This window comes from Chiloscyllium punctatum, chromosome 19 (genome assembly GCF_047496795.1).
Source record: "Chiloscyllium punctatum isolate Juve2018m chromosome 19, sChiPun1.3, whole genome shotgun sequence".
NCBI classification, from domain to species: domain Eukaryota; kingdom Metazoa; phylum Chordata; class Chondrichthyes; order Orectolobiformes; family Hemiscylliidae; genus Chiloscyllium; species Chiloscyllium punctatum.
The window spans coordinates 94,863,796-94,884,816 of NC_092757.1; the positions used below are offsets into that span (position 1 = coordinate 94,863,796).

A 21,021-nucleotide genomic window follows, 5' to 3' on the forward strand; every position below is an offset into this window, starting at 1 on the left:
CACCCTACCTCTTGCAAAAATGCCATCCCGTATTCCCAATTCCTCCGCCTCCGCCGTATCTGCTCCCAGGAGGACCAGTTCCACCCCAGAACACACCAGATGGCCTCCTTCTTTAGAGACCGCAATTTCCCTTCCCACGTGGTTAAAGATGCCCTCCAACGCATCTCGTCCACATCCCGCACCTCTGCACTCAGACCCCACCCCTCCAACCGTAACAAGGACAGAACTCACCCCCCCCTCCCCTGGTGCTCACCTTCCACCCTACCAACCTTCGCATAAACCAAATCATCCGCCAACATTTCCGCCAACTCCAAACAGACCCCACCACCAGGGATATATTTCCCTCCCCAACCCTTTCCGCTTTCCGCAAAGACCGTTCCCTCCGTGACTACCTGATCAGGTCCACATCCCCCTACAACCCACCCTCCAATCCTGGCAGCTTCCCCTGCCACCACAGGAACTGTAAAACCTGCGCCCACACCTCCTCCCTCACCTCTATCCAAGGCCCTAAAGGAGCCTTCCACATCCATCAAAGTTTTACTTGCACATCCACCAATATCATTTATTGTATCCGTTGCTCCCGATGCGGTCTCCTCTACATTGGGGAGACTGGGCGCCTCCTAGCAGAGCGCTTTAGGGAACATCTCCGAGACACCCGCACCAATCAACCACACCGCCCCGTGGCCCAACATTTCAACTCCCCCTCCCACTCTGCCGAGGACATGGAGGTCCTGGGCCTCCTTCACCGCCGCTCCCTCACCACCAGACGCCTGGAGGAAGAACGCCTCATCTTCCGCCTCGGAACACTTCAACCCCAGGGCATCAATGTGGACTTCAACAGTTTCCTCATTTCCCCTTCCTCCACCTCACCCTAGTTCTAAACTTCCAGCTCAGCACTATCCCCATGACTTGTCCGGACTTGTCCTACCTGCCTATCTCCTTTTCCACCTATCCACTCCACCCTCTCCTCCTTGACCTAACACCTTCATCCCCTCCCCCACTCACCCATTGTACTCTATGCTACTTTCTCCCCACTCCCCACCCTCCTCTAGCTTATCTCTCCACCCTTCAGGCTCACTGCCTTTATTCCTGATGAAGGGCTTTTGCCCGAAACGTCGATTTCGCTGCTCGTTGGATGCTGCCTAAACTGCTGTGCTCTTCCAGCACCACTAATCCAGTATCTGGTTTCCAGCATCTGCAGTCATTTTTACCTAGACTCCTTTCTGCCAGCTCTCTGTTCCCTGGTAGCCAGCCACTCCTTTCCCCAGGCCAGTCCGCTCCTTCCTCCTCAGTCAGTTCTGATGACATTTCCCTCCTGCTAGAGCCAGCCCTCATTCAGACCTGATGATAGCACTGAGACACACTCACTCACTCACTCTCACATTCTGACACACTCAGTTACTCCATCTCGCTCACTCACTCGGTATTACAAAGTCACAGAGATGCACACAGGAAAACTGACAGAGGCTGCACTGTGTGCGTGTGGCTGAGTATGCACGTGAGAGACCGGCTGACTGAGTGTGTGTTTACACTGTAGTACCATTTGTTATTCTGATAGCCCCCATCAGTCTCATTATCATGAATTACATCTCAATAATTTCTTACTGTTTTTTACATAAATCCGTGAGACAGTTTTGAATGTTTTCGGGAGAGCTGTGATGTCAGTCAGGAGGTCCTTGTAGACTTTGTGAATATCCAAGTCAGACAGTGAATTGTAGTTGAGGACGCTGTGTAAAATCTCCTTGTTCCTGGAGATGGCACCTTTAAGATGGAAGAAGGAACATTGTGTGGGCCACAGATTCATAGCGACACAGCGACTGTCCCAAAATCACAGAAACAATCGGAAACAGTTCCCTAAATGACAGAAAAGCACAGCCATACTGCAGAGTCTGCTCTAGATCCTGCAGAAACAGCCCCACTCTTCCCCCCTCCTCCCCAGTCTGCACATAACTCCAGGACCTCAGACTCCAGAGGAGACTCACTCCAGGGGTCCTTGACCCTTTCAAATTCCCACCAATCAACGCTCACTGGAAATCTCTCTCAAGGCTGTGAGGAGATTGTACAGGGAAGGGATGGAATGCTTTCCCCCTCGTCACTCATGTGAGAGTTATCCTCAATGGCAGCAGAAGCTAGGGGACTTGAGAAAGTAGTTTTCCACATGCTGGCCCAGTGCCTGCGTGTGCAATGGAGGCAGGGTCAGCAAAGGGTCAACAGAAAATCAGGACATTAAAAAGCAACATGGAGCAGAAGGACAGGGAGACTGTGGGAGAATGCTGCAGGGTCACTTAGACCGACCTAGTGACAAACCAAAAGCCTAACTACCCTCCTTTGACAGGGTAAAGCCCCTGTATGAGTCTGTGATGGACTAGGCCATGCCCTTCATAGTTTTAAACAGCTCAGTTAAACCACCATGTAATCCATCCTTTACAAAAGGGAAGAAAGGACAAGTTCCTTCACTCTAACAAAGAACTGCATCCCAGTGAGAGTCAGCCCCTTCAGGAACTGTATCCCAGTGAGAGACAGCCCCTTCGGGAACTGTATCCCAGCGAGAGACAGCCCCTTCGGGAACTGTATCCCAGTGAGAGTCAGCCCCTTCAGGAACTGTATCCCAGTGAGAGACAGCCCCTTCGGGAACTGTATCCCAGTGAGAGACAGCCCCTTCAGGAACTGTATCCCAGTGAGAGACAGCCCCTTCAGGAACTGTATCCCAGTGAGAGACAGCCCCTTCAGGAACTGTATCCCAGTGAGAGACAGCCCCTTCAGGAACTGTATCCCAGTGAGAGACAGCCCCTTCAGGAACTGTATCCCAGTGAGAGACAGCCCCTTCAGGAACTGTATCCCAGTGTGAGACAGCCCCTTCAGGAACTGTATCCCAGTGAGAGACAGCCCCTTCAGGAACTGTATCCCAGTGAGAGACAGCCCCTTCAGGAACTGTATCCCAGTGAGAGACAGCACCTTCAGGAACTGTATCCCAGTGAGAGTCAGCCCCTTCGGGAACTGTATCCCAGTGAGAGTCAGCCCCTTCAGGAACTGTATCCCAGTGAGAGACAGCCCCTTCAGGAACTGTATCCCAGTGAGAGACAGCCCCTTCAGGAACTGTATCCCAGTGAGAGTCAGCCCCCTCAGGAACTGTATCCCAGTGAGAGACAGCCCCTTCAGGAACTGTATCCCAGTGAGAGTCAGCCCCTTCAGGAACTGTATCCCAGTGAGAGACAGCCCCTTCAGGAACTGTATCCCAGTGAGAGACAGTACCTTCAGGAACTGTATCCCAGTGAGAGACAGCCCCTTCGGGAACTGTATCCCAGTGAGAGACAGCCCCTTCAGGAACTGTATCCCAGTGAGAGTCAGCCCCTTCGGGAACTGTATCCCAGTGAGAGTCAGCCCCTTCAGGAACTGTATCCCAGTGAGAGTCAGCCCCTTCGGGAACTGTATCCCAGTGAGAGTCAGCCCCTTCAGGAACTGTATCCCAGTGAGAGACAGTCCCTTCAGGAACTGTATCCCAGTGAGAGTCAGTACCTTCAGGAACTGTATCCCAGTGAGAGTCACTGTGTGTGTGGGACTGTACCCCATGAGAGTCAGTGTGTGTGGGACTGTACCCCAGTGAGGGTCAGTGTGTGTGGGACTGTACCCCAGTGAGGGTCACTATGTTTGTGGGTCTGTACCCCACTGAGGATCAGTGTGTGTGGGTCTGTATCCCAGTGAGGATCAGTGTGTGTGTGTGGGACTGTACCCCAGTGAGGGTCAGTGTGTGTGAGAGACTGTACCCCAGTGAGGGTCAGTGTGTGTGGGACTGTATCCCATGAGAGTCAGTGTGTGTGTGACTGTACCCCAGTGAGGGTCAGTGTGTGTGGGACTGTACCCAAGTGAGGGTCAGTGTGTGTGGGAATGTCCCCAGTGAGGGGCAGTGTGTTTGTGACTGTATCCCAGTGAGGGTCTGTGTGTGGGACTGTACCCCAGTGACGGTCAGTGTGTGTGTGGGACTATACCCCAGTGAGGGTCAGTGTGTGTGTGGGACTGTCCCCCAGTGAGGGTCAGTGTGTGTGTGGGACTGTACCCCAGTGAGGGTCAGTGTGTGTGTGGGACTGTCCCCCAGTGAGGGTCAGTGTGTGTGTGGGACTGTCCCCCAGTGAGGGTCAGTGTGTGTGTGGGACTACACTGGGGTATAGTGAGGGTCAGGTCCACATCCCCCTACGACCCACCCTCCCATTCTGGCACTTTCCCCTGCCACCACAGGAACTGTAAAACCTGCGCCCACACCTCCTCCCTCACCTCTATCCAAGGCCCTAAAGGAGCCTTCCACATCCATCAAAGTTTCACCTGCACATCCACTAATATCATTTATTGTATCCGTTGCTCCCGATGTGGTCTCCTCTACATTGGGGAGACTGGACGCCTCCTAGCAGAGCGCTTTAGGGAACCTCTCCGGGACACCCGCACCAATCAACCACACCGCCCCGTGGCCCAACATTTCAACTCCCCCTCCCACTCTGCCGAGGACATGGAGGTCCTGGGCCTCCTTCACCGCCGCTCCCTCACCACCAGACGCCTGGAGGAAGAACGTTTCATCTTCCGCCTCGGAACACTTCAACCCCAGGGCATCAATGTGGACTTCAACAGCTTCCTCATTTCCCCTTCCCCAACCTCATCCTAGTTTCAAACTTCCAGCTTCGTAACTCTCCCCATAACTTGTCCGGACTTGTCCTACCTGCCTATCTTCTTTTCCACCTATCCACTCCACCCTCTCCTCCTTGACCTATCACCTTCATCCCCTCCCCCACTCACCCATTGTACTCTATGCTACTCTCTCCCCACCCCCACCCTCCTCTAGCTTATCTCTCCACCCTTCAGGCTCACTGCCTTTATTCCTGATGAAGGGCTTTTGCCCGAAACGTCGATTTCGCTGCTCGTTGGATGCTGCCTGAACTGCTGTGCTCTTCCAGCACCACTAATCCAGTATTTGGTTTTCAGCATCTGCAGGCATTGTTTTTACCCTATAGTGAGGGTCAGTGTGTGTGTGTGGGACTGTACCCAAGTGACAGTCAATGTGTTTGGGACTGTACCCCAGCGAGGGTCAATGTGTGTGTGGGACTGTACCCCAGCGAGGGTCAATGTGTGTAGGACTGTACCCCAGTGAGGGTCAGTGTATGTGGGACTGTACCCCAGTAAGAATCAGTGTGTGTATGGGACTGTACACCAGTGAGGGCCAGTGTGTGTGTGGGAATGTACCCCAGTGAGGGTCATTGTGTGTGAGGGACTGTACCCCAGTGAGGGTCAGTGTGTGTGTGGAACTGTACCCCAGTGAGGGTTACTGTGTGTGTGGGACTGTACCCCAGTGAGGGTCAGTGTGTGTGGGACTGTGCCCCAGTGATGGTCAATGTTTGTGGGAATGTACCCCATTGAGGGTCAGTGTGTGTGTGGGACTGTACCCCAGTGAGGGTCAGTGTGTGTGTGGGACTGTACCCCATTGAGGGTCAGTGTGTGTGTGGGACTGTACCCCAGTGAGGGTCAGTGTATTTGGGGCTGTACCCCATTGAGGGGCAGTGTGTGTGTGGGACTGTACCCCAGTGAGGGCCAGTGTGTGTGTGGGACTGTACCCCAGTGAGGGTCAGTGTATTTCCGACTGTACCCCATTGAGGGACAGTGTGTGTTAGGGGCTGTACCCTAGTGAGGGTTAGTGTGTGTGTGTGTGGAACTGTACCCCAGTGAGAGTCAGTGTGTGTGTGGGACTGTACCCCAGGGACGGGCAGTCTGTGTATGGGACTGTACCCCAGTGAGGGTCACTGTCTGTGGGTCTCTACCCCAGTGAGGGGCAGAGTGTGTAAGGGACTGTACACCAGTGAGGGCCAGTGTGTGTGTGGGAATGTACCACTGTGAGGGTCAGTGTGTGTTGAACTGTACCTCGGTGTGGGGCTATACCCGAGTGAGGGGCAGTGTGTGTGGGAACTGTACCCCAGTGAGGGTCAGTGTATTTGCGACTGTACCCCAGTGAGGGGCAGTGTGTGTTTGGGGCTGTATCCCAGTGACGGTTAGTGTGTTTGTGTGGGACAGTACCCTATTAAGGGTCAGTGTGTGTGGAACTGTAGCCCAGTGAGGGTCAGTGTGTATAGGACTGAACCACAGTGAGAGTCAGTGTGTGTGGGACTGCATCCCAAGGACGGTCAGTGTGTTTGTGTGGGAATGTACCCCAGTGAGGGTCACTGTGTTTGTAGATCTCTACCCCAGTGAGGGCCAGTGTGTGTGTGGGAATGTACCACTGTGAGGGGCAGTGTGTGTGTGGAACTGTACCCCAGTGAGGGTCACTGTGTGCTTGGGACTGTATCCCAGTGAGGGTCAGTGTGTGTGGGACTGTACCCCAGTGAGGGTCAGTGTGTGTGGGACTGTGCCCCAGTGATGGTCAATGTTTGTGGGAATGTACCCCATTGAGGGTCAGTGTGTGTGTGGGACTGTACTCCAGTGAGGGTCAGTGTATTTGGGACTGTACCCCATTGAGGGGCAGTGTGTGTGTGGGACTGTACCCCAGTGAGGGTCAGTGTTTTTGCGACTGTACCCCATTGAGGGGCAGTGTGTGTTTGGGGCTGTACCCCTGTGAGGGTTAGTGTGTGTGGGGGACAGTACCCTATTGAGGGTCAGTGTGTGTGGAATTGTAGCCCAGTGAGAGTCAGTGTGTGTGGGACTGCACTCCAAGCAGGGTCAGTGTGTTTGTGTGGGACTATACCCCAGTGAGAGTCAGTGAATGTATGGGACTGTACCCCAGTGAGGGGCTGTGTGCTTGGGACTGTATCCCAGTGAGGGGCAGTGTGTGTGTGGGACTATACCCCAGGGAGGGGCAGTGTGTGTGTGGGACTGTACCCTAGTGAGGGTCAGTATATGTGTGACTGTACCCCAGGGACGGGCAGTCTGCGTGTGGAATTGTACCCCAGTGAGTGTCAGTGTGTGTTTGGGACTGTACCCCAGTGAGGGTCAGTGTATGTGGGACTGTGCCCCAGGGAGGGTCAGTGTGTGTGGGACTGTGCCCCAGTGAGGTGCAGTGTGTGTGTGGGACAGTACCCCAGTGAGGGTCAGTGTGTGTTTGGGACTGTACCCCAGTGAGGGTCAGTGTATGTGGGACTGTGCCCCAGGGAGGGTCAGTGTGTGTGGGACTGTGCCCCAGTGAGGTGCAGTGTGTGTGTGGGACTGTTCCCCAGGGAGGGGCAGTGTGTGTGGGTGACTGTACTGCAGTGAGGGTCAGTGTGTGTTTGGGACTGTACCCCAGTGAGGGTCAGTGTATGTGGGACTGTGCCCCAGGGAGGGTCAGTGTGTGTGGGACTGTGCCCCAGTGAGGTGCAATGTGTGTTTGGGACTGTACCCAAGTGAGGGTCAGTGTGTGTTTGGGACTGTACTCAAGTGAGGGTCAGTGTGTGTTTGGGACTGTACCCCAGTGAGGGTCAATGTGTGTTTGGGACTGTACCCCAGTGAGGGTCAATGTGTGTGGGACTGTTCCCAAGTGAGGGTTGATGTGTGTGGGAATGTACCCCAGTGAGGGTCACTGTGTTTGTGGGTCTCTACCCCAGTGAGATGTGTGTGTGTGGTTGTGTACCCCAGTGATGGTCAGTCTGTGGGTGGGACTGTAGCCCAGTGAGAGTCAGTGTGTGTGGCACTGTACCCCAGTGAGGGACAGTGTGTGTGAGACTGTAGTCCAGTGAGGGGCAGTGTGTGTGTGGGACTGTACTCCAGTGAGAGTCAGTGAGTGTATGGGACTGTGCCCCAGTGAGGGTCAGTGTATTTGGGACTGTACTCCAGTGAGGGTCAGTATGTGTGTGGGACTGTACCCCATTGAGTGTCAGTGTGTGCGGGACTGTACTCCAGTGAGGGTCAGTGTGTGTGGGACTGTACCCCAGTGAGGGGCAGTGTGTGTGGGGGACTGTATCCCCGTGAGTGTCAGTATGTATGTGGGACTGTACCCCAGTGAGGGTCAGTGTGTTGTGAGACTTTATCCCAGTGAGGGTCAGTGTGTGGAGAACTGTACCTCAGTGAGGGGCAGTGTGTGTGTGGGACTGTACCCCAGTGGGGGTTAGTGTGTTTGTGGGACTGTGCCCCAGTGAGGGTCGATATGTGTGGGACTGTACACCAGTGAGAGTCAATGTATGTGGGACTGTACCCCAGTGAGGGTCAGTGTATGTGTGGGACTGTGAGGGTCACTGTGTGTGTGGGACTGTACCACAGTGAGGGTCAGTGTGTGTGTGGGACTGTACCCAAGTGAGAGTCAGTGTATTTGAGACTGTACCTAAGTGAGGGTCAGTGTGTGTTTGGGACTGTACCCCAGTGAGGGTCAGTGTGTGTTTGGGATTGTACCCCAGTGAGAGTCAGTGTGTGTGGGAATGTACCCCAGTGAGGGTCACTGTGTTTGTGGGTCTCTACCCCAGTGAGGGGTGTGTGTGTGGGAGTGTACCCCAGTGAGGGTCAGTCTGTGGGTGGGACTGTAGCCCAGTGAGGGTCAGTGTGTGTGGCACTGTACCCCAGTGAGGGACAGTGTGTGTGTGGGACTGTAGCCCAGTAAGAGTCAGTGTGTGTGTGGGACTGTAGCCCAGTGATGGTCAGTGGGTGTGTGGGACTGTACCCAAGTGAGGGTCAGTGTATGTGGGACTGTGTCTCAGTGAGGGGCAGTGTGTGTGTGGGACTGTACCCCAGTGAGGATCAGTGTGTGTGGGACTGTGCCCCAGTGAGGGTCAGTGTGTGTGGGCAGCTGTAACCCAGTGAGGGTCAATGTGTGTGGGCAGCTGTACCCCAGTGAGGGTCAGTGTGTGTGGGACAGTGCCCCAGTGAGTTGCAGTGTGTGTGTGGGACTGTACCCCAGTGAGGGGCAGTGTGTGTGGGACTTCATCCCAGTGAGGGTCAGTGTGTGTGGGACTGTACCCCAGTGAACATCAGTCTGTGTGTAGAAATGTACTCCGGTGAGGGGCATTGTGTATGTGGGACTGTACTCCATTGAGGGTCAGTGTGTTGTGAGACTTTACCCCAGTGAGGGTCAGTGTGTAGAGTACTGTACATCAGTGAGGGGCAGTGTGTGTGTGGGGCTGTACCCCATTGAGGGGTGTGTGTGGGGGGTTGTACACCAGTGAAGGTCAGTCTGTGGGTGGGACTGTACCCCAATGAGGGTTAGTGTATTTGTGGGACTGTGCCCCAGTGAGGGTCAGAGTGTGTGTGGGACTGTACCCCAGTGAGGGTCAGTGTGTGTGGGGGACTGTACCTCAGTGAGGGTCAGTGTGTATGTGGGACTGTACCCCGGTGAGGGTCAGTGTGTGTGGAACTTTACCTCAGTAAGGGTCAGTGTGTGTGGGACTGCACCCCAGTGAGGGTCAGTGTGTGTGGGACTGTGCCACAGTGAGGGTCAGTGTTTGTGTGGGACTGTACCCTGTTGAGGGTCAGTTTGTGTGGAACTGTAGCCCAGTGGGGATTAATGTGTGTGTGGGACTGCACCCCAAGGAGGGTCAGTGCGTTTATGTGGGACTGTACACCAGTGAAGGGCAGTGTGTGTGGGACTGTACCCCAGTGAGGGTCAGTGTGTGTGGGTCTGTACCCCAGTGAGGGTCAGTGTATATGGGAATGTACCCCAGTGAGGGTCACTGTGTTTGTGGGTCTGTACCCCAGTGAGGGGTGTGTGTGTGTGGGAGTGTACACCAGTGAGAGTCCATGTGGATGTGCCTGTATCTCAGTGAGGGCCAGTGTGTGTGGGACTGTAGCCCAGTGAGAGTGTGTGCGTGGGACTGTACCTCAGTGAGAGTCAATGTGTGTCGGACTGTACCCCAGTGACATCAGTGTGTGTGTGAGACTGTACATCAGTGAGGGTCAGTGTGTGTGAGACTGTACATCAGTGAGGGTCAGTGTGTGTGAGACTGTACCCCAGTGAGGGTCAGAGTGTGTGAGGGACTGTACCCCAGTGAGGGTCAGTGTGTGGGGGGGACTGTACCTCAGTGAGGGTCAGTGTGTATGTGGCACTGTACCCCAGTGAGGGTCAGTGTGTATGTGGCACTGTACCCCAGTGAGGGTCAGAGTGTGTGAGGGACTGTACCCCAGTGAGGGTCAGTGTGTGTGTGGGACTGTACCCCAGTGAGGGTCAGAGTGTATGTGGCACTGTACCCCAGTGAGGGTCAGAGTGTGTGAGGGACTGTACCCCAGTAAGGGTCAGTGTGTGTGTGGGACTGTACCCCAGTGAGGGTCAGAGTGTTTGTGGGACTGTACCCCAGTGAGGGTCAGTGTGTGGGGGGGACTGTACCTCAGTGAGGGTAACTGTGTTTGTGGGACTGCACCCCAGTGAGGGTCAGTGTGTTGTGAGACTTTACCCCAGTGAGGGTCAGTGTGTAGAGTACTGTACATCAGTGAGGGGCAGTATGTGTGGGGGGCTGTACCCCATTGTGGGGTGTGTGTGGGGGGTTGTACACCAGTGAAGGTCAGTCTGTGGGTGGGACTGTACCCCAATGAGGGTTAGTGTATTTGTGGGACTGTGCCCCAGTGAGGGTCAGAGTGTGTGTGGGACTGTACCCCAGTGAGGGTCAGTGTGTGTGGGGGACTGTACCTCAGTGAGAGTCACTGTGTTTGTGGGACTGTATCGCAGTGAGGGTCAGTGTGTGTTGGACTGCACCCCAGTCAGGGTCAAAGTGTATGTGGGACTGTACCCCAGTGAGGGTCAGTGTATCTGGAACTGTACCCCAGTGAGGGTCAGTGTGTGTGTGGGACTGTACCCCAGTGAGGGTCAGTGTGTGTGGGGGACTGTACCCCAGTGAGGGTCAGTGTGTGTGGAACTTTACCTCAGTAAGGGTCAGTGTGTGTGGGACTGCACCCCAGTGAGGTTCAGTGTGTGTGGGACTGTACTCCAGTGAGGGTCACTGTGTTTGTGGGACTGTACCCCAGTGAGGGTCAGTGTGTGGGGGGGACTGTACCTCAGTGAGGGTCACTGTGTTTGTGGGACTGTACCGCAGTGAGGGTCAGTGTGTGTGGAACCTTACCTCAGTAAGGGTCAGTGTGTGTGGGACTGCACCCCAGTCAGGGTCAATGTGTATGTGGGACTGTACCCCAGTGAGGGTCAGTGTGTGTGTGGGACTGTACCCCAGTGAGGGTCAGTGTGTGGGGGGGACTGTACCTCAGTGAGGGTCAGTGTGTATGTGGGACTGTACCCCAGTGAGGGTCAGTGTGTGTGGGGGACTGTACCTCAGTGAGGGTCAGTGTGTATGTGGGACTGTACCCCAGTGAGGGTCAGTGTGTGTGGAACTTTACCTCAGTAAGGATCAGTGTGTGTGGGACTGCACCCCAGTGAGGGTCAGTGTGTGTGGGACTGTGCCACAGTGAGGGTCAGTGTGTGTGTGGGACTGTACCCCAGTGAGGGTCAGTGTTTGTGTGGGACTGTACCCTGTTGAGGGTCAGTGTGTGTGGAACTGTAGCCCAGTGGGGATTAATGTGTGTGTGGGACTGCACCCCAAGGAGGGTCAGTGCGTTTATGTGGGACTGTACACCAGTGAAGGGCAGTGTGTGTGGGACTGTACCCCAGTGAGGGTCAGTGTGTGTGGGTCTGTACCCCAGTGAGGGTCAGTGTATATGGGAATGTACCCCAGTGAGGGTCACTGTGTTTGTGGGACTGTACCCCAGTGAGAGTCCATGTGGATGTGCCTGTATCTCAGTGAGGGCCAGTGTGTGTGGGACTGTAGCCCAGTGAGAGTGTGTGCGTGGGACTGTACCTCAGTGAGAGTCAATGTGTGTCGGACTGTACCCCAGTGACATCAGTGTGTGTGTGAGACTGTACATCAGTGAGGGTCAGTGTGTGTGGGACTGTGCCACAGTGAGGGTCAGTGTGTGTGTGGGACTGTACCCCAGTGAGGGTCAGTGTATCTGGGAATGTACCCCAGTGAGGGTCACTGTGTTTGTGGGACTGTACCTCAGTGAGGGTCACTGTGTTTGTGGGACTGCACCCCAGTGAGGGTTAGTGTGTGTGTGGGAGCCGTACCCCAGTGAGGGGATGTGTGTGTGTGGGACTGTACCCCAGTGAGTGTCAGTATGTGTGTGAGGGGCATTGTGTATGTGGGACGGTACTTCATTGAGGGTCAGCGTGTTGTGAGACTTTACCCCAGTGAGGGTCAGTGTGTGTGCGGGGGGCTGTACCCCAGTGAGGATCAGTGTGTGTGTGGGACTGTACCCCAGTGAGGATCAGTGTGTGTGTGGGACTGTACCCCAGTGAGGATCAGTGTGTATGTGGGACTGTACCCCAGTGAGGGTCAGTGTGTGGGGAACTGTACCTCAGTGAGGGGCAGTGTGTGTGTGGTGCTGTACCCCAGTGAGGGGTGTGTGTGGGGGGTTGTACACCAGTGAAGGTCAGTCTGTGGGTGGGACTGTACCCCAATGAGGGTTAGTGTGTTTGTGGGACTGTGCCCTAGTGAGGGTCAGAGTGTGTGTGGGACTGTACCCCAGTGAGGGTCAGTGTGTGTGGGGGACTGTACCTCAGTAAGGGTCACTGTGTTTGTGGGACTGTGCCCCAGTGAGGGTCAGTGTGTGTTGGACTGCACCCCAGTCAGGGTCAATGTGTATGTGGGACTGTACCCCAGTGAGGGTCAGTGTGTGTGGGGGACTGTACCCCAGTGAGGGACAGTGTGTGTGAGACTGTAGTCCAGTGAGGGGCAGTGTGTGTGTGGGACTGTACCCCAGTGAGGGTCAGTGTGTGTGGGGGACTGTACCCCAGTGAGGGTCAGTGTGTGTGGGGGACTGTACCCCAGTGAGGGTCAGTGTGTGTGGAACTTTACCCCAGTCAGGGTCAGTGTGTGTGGGACTGTGCCACAGTGAGGGTCAGTGTGTGTGTGGGACTGTATCCCAGTGAGGGTCAGAGTGTTTGTGGGACTGTACCCCAGTGAGGGTCAGTGTGTGGGGGGGACTGTACCTCAGTGAGGGTCAGTGTGTGTGGAACCTTACCTGAGTAAGGGTCAGTGTGTGTGGGACTGCACCCCAGTCAGGGTCAGTGTGTGTGGGACTGTGCCACAGTGAGGGTCAGTGTGTGTGTGGGACTGTACCCCAGTGAGGGTCAGTGTGTGTGGGGGACTGTACCCCAGTGAGGGTCAGTGTGTGTGGGACTGCACCCCAGTGAGGGTCAGTGTGTGGGGGGGACTGTACCTCAGTGAGGGTCACTGTGTTTGTGGGACTGCACCCCAGTGAGGGTTAGTGTGTGTGTGGGATTGTACCCCAGTGAGGGTCAGTGTGTGTGTGGGATTGTACCCCAGTGACATCAGTGTGTGTGTGACTGTACCTCAGTGAGGGGCAGTGTGTGTGTGTTGAACTGTACCCCAGTGAGGGTCAGTGTGTGTTGGAGCTGTATCCCAGTGACGGTCAATGTGTATGTGGGACTGTAGCCCAGTGAGGGTCAGTGTATGTGGAACTGTACCCCAGTGAGAGTCTGTGTATGTGGGAGCTGTACCCCAGTGAGTGTCAGTGTGTGTGTGGGAGCCGTACCCCAGTGAGGGGCAGTGTGTGTGTGGGACTGTACCCCAGTGAGTGTCAGTATGTGTGTGAGGGGCATTGTGTATGTGGGACGGTACTTCATTGAGGGTCAGCGTGTTGTGAGACTTTACCCCAGTGAGGGTCAGTGTGTGTGCGGGGGGCTGTACCCCAGTGAGGATCAGTGTGTGTGTGGGACTGTACCCCAGTGAGGATCAGTGTGTGTGTGGGACTGTACCCCAGTGAGGATCAGTGTGTATGTGGGACTGTACCCCAGTGAGGGTCAGTGTTTGGGGAACTGTACCTCAGTGAGGGGCAGTGTGTGTGTGGTGCTGTACCCCAGTGATGGGTGTGTGTGGGGGGTTGTACACCAGTGAAGGTCAGTCTGTGGGTGGGACTGTACCCCAATGAGGGTTAGTGTGTTTGTGGGACTGTGCCCTAGTGAGGGTCAGAGTGTGTGTGGGACTGTACCCCAGTGAGGGTCAGTGTGTGTGGGGGACTGTACCTCAGTAAGGGTCACTGTGTTTGTGGGACTGTGCCCCAGTGAGGGTCAGTGTGTGTCGGACTGCACCCCAGTCAGGGTCAATGTGTATGTGGGACTGTACCCCAGTGAGGGTCAGTGTGTGTGGGGGACTGTACCCCAGTGAGGGACAGTGTGTGTGAGACTGTAGTCCAGTGAGGGGCAGTGTGTGTGTGGGACTGTACCCCAGTGAGGGTCAGTGTGTGTGGGGGACTGTACCCCAGTGAGGGTCAGTGTGTGTGGAACTTTACCCCAGTCAGGGTCAGTGTGTGTGGGACTGTGCCACAGTGAGGGTCAGTGTGTGTGTGGGACTGTATCCCAGTGAGGGTCAGAGTGTTTGTGGGACTGTACCCCAGTGAGGGTCAGTGTGTGGGGGGGACTGTACCTCAGTGAGGGTCAGTGTGTGTGGAACCTTACCTGAGTAAGGGTCAGTGTGTGTGGGACTGCACCCCAGTCAGGGTCAGTGTGTGTGGGACTGTGCCACAGTGAGGGTCAGTGTGTGTGTGGGACTGTACCCCAGTGAGGGTCAGTGTGTGTGGGGGACTGTACCCCAGTGAGGGTCAGTGTGTGTGGGGGACTGTACCCCAGTGAGGGTCAGTATGTGTGGGGGACTGTACCCCAGTGAGGGTCAGTGTGTGTGGAACTTTACCTCAGTAAGGGTCAGTGTGTGTGGGACTGCACCCCAGTCAGGGTCAGTGTGTGTGGGACTGTGCCACAGTGAGGGTCAGTGTGTGTGTGGGACTGTATCCCAGTGAGGGTCAGAGTGTTTGTGGGACTGTACCTCAGTGAGGGTCAGTGTGTATGTGGGACTGTACCCCAGTGAGGGTCAGTGTGTGTGGGGGACTGTACCTCAGTGAGGGTCAGTGTGTGTGGGACTGCACCCCAGTGAGGGTCAGTGTGTGTGGGACTGCACCCCAGTGAGGGTCAGTGTGTGTGGGACTGTGCCACAGTGAGGGTCAGTGTGTGTGTGTGGGACTGTACCCCAGTGAGGGTCAGTGTTTGTATGGGACTGTACCCTGTTGAGGGTCAGTGTGTGTGGAACTGTAGCCCAGTGGGGATTAATGTGTGTGTGGGACTGCACCCCAAGGAGGGTCAGTGCGTTTATGTGGGACTGTACACCAGTGAAGGGCAGTGTGTGTGGGACTGTACCCCAGTGAGGGTCAGTGTATATGGGAATGTACCCCAGTGAGGGTCACTGTGTTTGTGGGTCTGTACCCCAGTGAGGGTCAGTGTGTGTGGGTGTGTACCCCAGTTAGGGTCAGTGTATATGGGAATGTACCCCAGTGAGGGTCACTGTGTTTGTGGGTCTGTACCCCAGTGAGGGGTGTGTGTGTGTGGGAGTGTACACCAGTGAGGGTCAGTCTGTGGGTGGGCCTGTACCCCAATGAGGGTTAGTGTGTTTGTGGGACTGTACCCCAGTGAGAGTCCATGTGGATGTGCCTGTATCTCAGTGAGGGCCAGTGTGTGTGGGACTGTAGCCCAGTGAGAGTGTGTGCGTGGGACAGTACCCCAGTGAGAGTCTGTGTATGTAGGAGCTGTACCCCAGTGAGTGTCAGTGTGTGTGTGGGAGCCATACCCCAGTGAGGGGCAGTGTGTGTGTGGGACTGTACCCCAGTGAGAGTCTGTGTATGTAGGAGCTGTACCCCAGTGAGTGTCAGTGTGTGTGTGGGAGCCGTACCCCAGTGAGGGGCAGTGTGTGTGTGGGACTGTACCCCAGTGAGTGTCAGTATGTGTGTGGGAGCTGTACCCCAGTGAGGGGCATTGTGTATGTGGGACTGTACCCCATTGAGGGTCAGTGTGTGTGTGAGGGGCATTGTGTATGTGGGACGGTACTTCATTGAGGGTCAGCGTGTTGTGAGACTTTACCCCAGTGAGGGTCAGTGTGTGTGCGGGGCGCTGTACCCCAGTGAGGATCAGTGTGTGTGTGGGACTGTACCCCAGTGAGGATCAGTGTGTATGTGGGACTGTACCCCAGTGAGGGTCAGTGTGTGGGGAACTGTACCTCAGTGAGGGGCAGTGTGTGTGTGGGGATGTACCCCAGTGAGAGTCTGTGTATGTGGGAGCTGTACCCCAGTGAGGGTCAGTGTGTGTGTGGGAGCCATACCCCAGTGAGGGTCAGTGTGTGTGGGGGTCTGTACCCCAGTGCGCATCAGTATGTGTGTGGGACTGTACCCCAGTGAGGGGCATTGTGTATGTGGGAATGTACCCCATTGAGGGTCAGTGTGTTGTGAGACTTTACCCCAGTGAAGGTCAGTGTATGTGTGGGGGGCAGTACCCCAGTAAGGATCAGTGTGTATGTGGACTGTACCCCACTGAGGGTCAATGTGTGGGGAACTGTACCTCAGTGAGGGCAGTGTTTGTGTGGGGCTGTACCCCAGTGAGGGTCAATGTGTATGTGGGACGGTACCCCAGTGAGGGTCAGTGAGTGTGTGGGACTGTATCCCAGTGAGGGTCAGTGTGTGTGTGGGAGCCATACCCCAGTGAGGGTCAGTGTGTGTGGGGGGCTGTACCCCAGTGAGCGTCAGTATGTGTGTGGGACTGTACCCCAGTGAGGGGCATTGTGTATGTGGGACTGTACCCCATTGAGGGTCAGCGTGTTGTGAGACTTTACCCCATTGAGGGTCAGTGTGTGTGTGGGGGCTGTACCCCAGTGCGGGTCAGTGTGTGTGTGGGACTGTACCCCTTTGTGAGTCAGTGTGTGTGTGGGGACTGTACCCCAGTGAGAGTCTGTGTAGGTGGGAGCTGTACCCCAGTGATGGGTCAGTATGTGTGGGACTGTACCCCAGTGGATATCAGTCTGTGTGTAGAAATGTACTCCAGTGAGGGTCATTGTGTGTGTGGGAGTGTACCCCAGTGAGGGTCAATGTGTTTGTGGGTCTGTACCCCAGTGAGGCGTGTGTGTGTGGGAGTGTACACCAGTGAGGGTCAGTCTGTGGGTGGGACTGTTCCCCAGTGAGGGTTAGTGTGTTTGTGCGACTGTGCCCCAGTGAGGGTCCATGTGTGTGGGACTGTAGCCCAGTGAGGGTCAGTGTGTGTGGGGGACTGTACCCCAGTGAGGGACAGTGTGTGTGAGACTGTAGTCCAGTGAGGGGCAGTGTGTGTGTGGGACTGTACCCCAGTGAGGGTCAGTGTGTGTGGGGGACTGTACCCCAGTGAGGGTCAGTGTGTGTGGAACTTTACCCCAGTCAGGGTCAGTGTGTGTGGGACTGTGCCACAGTGAGGGTCAGTGTGTGTGTGGGACTGTATCCCAGTGAGGGTCAGAGTGTTTGTGGGACTGTACCCCAGTGAGGGTCAGTGTGTGGGGGGGACTGTACCTCAGTGAGGGTCAGTGTGTGTGGAACCTTACCTGAGTAAGGGTCAGTGTGTGTGGGACTGCACCCCAGTCAGGGTCAGTGTGTGTGGGACTGTGCCACAGTGAGGGTCAGTGTGTGTGTGGGACTGTACCCCAGTGAGGGTCAGTGTGTGTGGGGGACTGTACCCCAGTGAGGGTCAGTGTGTGTGGGACTGCACCCCAGTGAGGGTCAGTGTGTGGGGGGGACTGTACCTCAGTGAGGGTCACTGTGTTTGTGGGACTGCACCCCAGTGAGGGTTAGTGTGTGTGTGGGATTGTACCCCAGTGAGGGTCAGTGTGTGTGTGGGATTGTACCCCAGTGACATCAGTGTGTGTGTGACTGTACCTCAGTGAGGGGCAGTGTGTGTGTGTTGAACTGTACCCCAGTGAGGGTCAGTGTGTGTTGGAGCTGTATCCCAGTGACGGTCAATGTGTATGTGGGAATGTACCCCAGTGAGGGTCAGTGTGTTTGTGGGTCTGTACCCCAGTGAGGGGTGTGTGTGTGGGAGTGTACACCATTGAGGGTCAGTCTGTGGGTGGGATTGTACCCCAATGAGGGTTAGTGTGTTTGTGGGACTGTGCCCCAGTCAGGGTCCATGTGTGTGGGACTGTAGCCCAGTGAGGGTCAGTGTGTGTGGGACTGTAGCCCCAGTGAGAGTGTGTGTATGGGACTGTACCCCAGTGAGAGTCAATGTGTGTGGGACTGTACCCCAGTGAGGGTCAGTGTGTGTGTGTATGTGTGTGTGTGCGTGGGGGGGGGGGGAATGTACCCCAGTGAGGGTCAATTTGTGTGGGAAAGTACCCTAGTGACTTCAGTGTGTGTGTGACTGTACCTCAGTGAGGGGCAGTGTGTGCATGAGACTATACCTCAGTGAGGGGCAGTGTGTGTGTTGAACTGTACCCCACTGAGAGTCAGTGTGTGTTGGAGCTGTATCCCAGTGACGGTCAATGTGTATGTGGGACTGTACCCCAGTGAGGGTCAGTGTATGTGGAACTGTACCCCAGTGAGGGTCAGTGTGTGTGTGTGGGACTGTACCTCAGTGAGGGTCAGTGTGTATGTGGGACTGTACCCCAGTGAGGGGTGTGTGTGTGGGAGTGTACACCATTGAGGGTCAGTCTGTGGGTGGGATTGTACCCCAATGAGGGTTAGTGTGTTTGTGGGACTGTGCCCCAGTCAGGGTCAGTGTATGTGGGACTGTACCCCAGTGAGAGTCTGTGTATGTGGGAGCTGTACCCCAGTGAGGGTCAGTGTGTGTGTGGGAATGTACCCCAGTGAGTGTCAGTATGTGTGTGGGAGCTGTACCGAAGTGAGGGGCATTGTGTATGTGGGACTGTACTCTATTGAGGGTCAGTGTGTGTGTGAGGGGCATTGTGTATGTGGGACGGTACTTCATTGAGGGTCAGCGTGTTGTGAGACTTTACCCCAGTGAGGGTCAGTGTGTGTGCGGGGAGCTGTACCCCAGTGAGGATCAGTGTGTGTGTGGGACTGTACCCCAGTGAGGATCAGTGTGTATGTGGGACTGTACCCCAGTGAGGATCAGTGTGTGTGTGGGACTGTACCCCAGTGAGGATCAGTGTGTATGTGGGACTGTACCCCAGTGAGGATCAGTGTGTGTGTGGGACTGTACCCCAGTGAGGATCAGTGTGTATGTGGGACTGTACCCCAGTGAGGGTCAGTTTGTGTGTGGGACCATACCCCAGTGAGGGTCAGTGTGTGTGGGGGTCTGTACCCCAGTGCGCATCAGTATGTGTGTGGGACTGTACCCCAGTGAGGGGCATTGTGTATGTGGGAATGTCCCCCATTGAGGGTCAGTGTGTTGTGAGACTTTACCCCAGTGAGGGTCAGTGTATGTGTGGGGGGCTGTACCCCAGTGAGGATCAGTGTGTATGTGGACTGTACCCCACTGAGGGTCAATGTGTGGGGAACTGTACCTCAGTGAGGACAGTGTTTGTGTGGGGCTGTACCCCAGTGAGGGTCAGTGAGTGTGTGGGTCTATACCCCAGTGAGGGTCAGTGTGTGTGTGGGACTGTACCCCAGTGAGGGTCAGTGTATGTGGAACTGTACCCCAGTGAGGGTCAGTGTGTGTGTGGGACTGTACCCCAGTGAGGGTCAGTGTGTGTGTGGGACTGTACCTCAGTGAGGGTCAGTGTGTGTGGAACTTTACCTCAATGAGAGTCAGTGTTTGTGGGACTGCACCCCAGTCAGGGTCAGTGTGTGTGGGACTGTATCCCAGTGAGGGTCAGTGTGTGTGTGGGAGCCGTACCCCAGTGAGGGGCGGTGTGTATGTGGGACTGTACCCCATTGAGGGTCAGTGTATTGTGAGACTTTACCCCAGTGAGGGTCAATGTGTATGTGGGACTGTACCCCAGTGAGGGTGAGTATGTGTGTGGGAGCTGTACCCCCGTGAGGGGCAGTGTGTATGTGGGACTGTACCCTATTGAGGGTCAGTGCGTTGTGAGACTTTACCCCAGTGAGGGTCAGTGTGTGTGGGACTGTATCCCAGTGAGCAGTGTGTGTGTGGGACTGTACCCCAATGAGCGTCAGTATGTGCGTGGGACTGTACCCCAGTGAGGGTCAGTGTGTGTGTGGGACTGTACCCCAGTGAGGGTCAATGTGTATGTGGTTCTGTACCCCAGTGAGGGTCAGTGTGTGGGGGGGACTGTACCCAAGCGAGGGTCAGTGAGTGTGTGGGACTGTACCTCAGTGAGGGTCAGTGTGTATGTGGGACTGTACCCCAGTGAGGGGTGTGTGTGTGGGAGTGTACACCAGTGAGGGTCAGTCTGTGGGTGGGATTGTACCCCAATGAGGGTTAGTGTGTTTGTGGGACTGTGCCCCAGTCAGGGTCAGTGTGTGTGGGACTGTACCCCAGTGAGGGTCAATGTTTGTGTGGGAGCCATACCCCAGTGAGGGTCAGTGTGTGTAGGGGACTGTACCCCAGTGAGCGTCAGTATGTGTGTGGGACGGTACCCCAGTGAGGGGCATTGTGTATGTGGACTGTACCCCATTGAGGGTCAGCGTGTTGTGAGACTTTACCCCATTGAGGGTCAAGTGTGTGTGTGGGGGGCTGTACCCCAGTGAGGATCAGTGTGTGTGTGGGAGCTGTACCCCAGTGAGGGGCATTGTGTATGTAGGACTGTACCCTATTGAGGGTCAGTGTGTGTGTGAGGGGCATTGTGTATGTGGGACTGTACCTCATTGAGGGTCAGCGTGTTGTGAGACTTTACCCCAGTGAGGGTCAGTGTGTGTGGGACTGTACCCCAGTAAGGGGCAGTGTGCGTGTGGGACTACCCCAGTGAGGGGCATTGTGTATGTGGGACTGTACCCCATTGAAGGTCAGCGTGTGGTGAGACTTTACCCCATTGAGGGACAATGTGTGTGTGGGGTGCTGTACCCCAGTGAGGATCAGTGTGTGTGTGGGACTGTACCCCTTTGTGAGTCAGTGTATGTGTGTGAGGACTGTACCCCAGTGAGAGTCTGTGTATGTGGGAGCTGTACCCCAGTGAGGGTCAGTGTGTGTGGGACTATACCCCAGTGAGGGTCAGTGTGTGTGGGACTATACCCCAGTGAGGGTCAGTGTGTGTGGGAATGTACCCCAGTGAGGGTCACTGTGTTTGTGGGTCTGTACCCCAGTGAGGCGTGTGTGTGTGGGAGTGTACACCAGTGAGGGTCAGTCTGTGGGTGGGACTATTCCCCAGTGAGGGTTAGTGTGTTTTTGCGACT

General features: G+C 55.5%; 1 protein-coding gene across 1 annotated transcript in view; it reads right to left on the reverse strand.

Moving 5' to 3' along the window:
* Window positions 1-21,021, reverse strand: part of LOC140491648 (pigment epithelium-derived factor-like) — a 69,669-nt gene that overhangs the window by 23,268 nt on the left and 25,380 nt on the right. Inside the window, exon 4 of the mRNA XM_072590108.1 lies at window positions 1,606-1,761. Coding sequence (XP_072446209.1) covers window positions 1,606-1,761 — 156 coding nt within the window. The remainder of the gene's footprint in view (window positions 1-1,605; window positions 1,762-21,021) is intronic.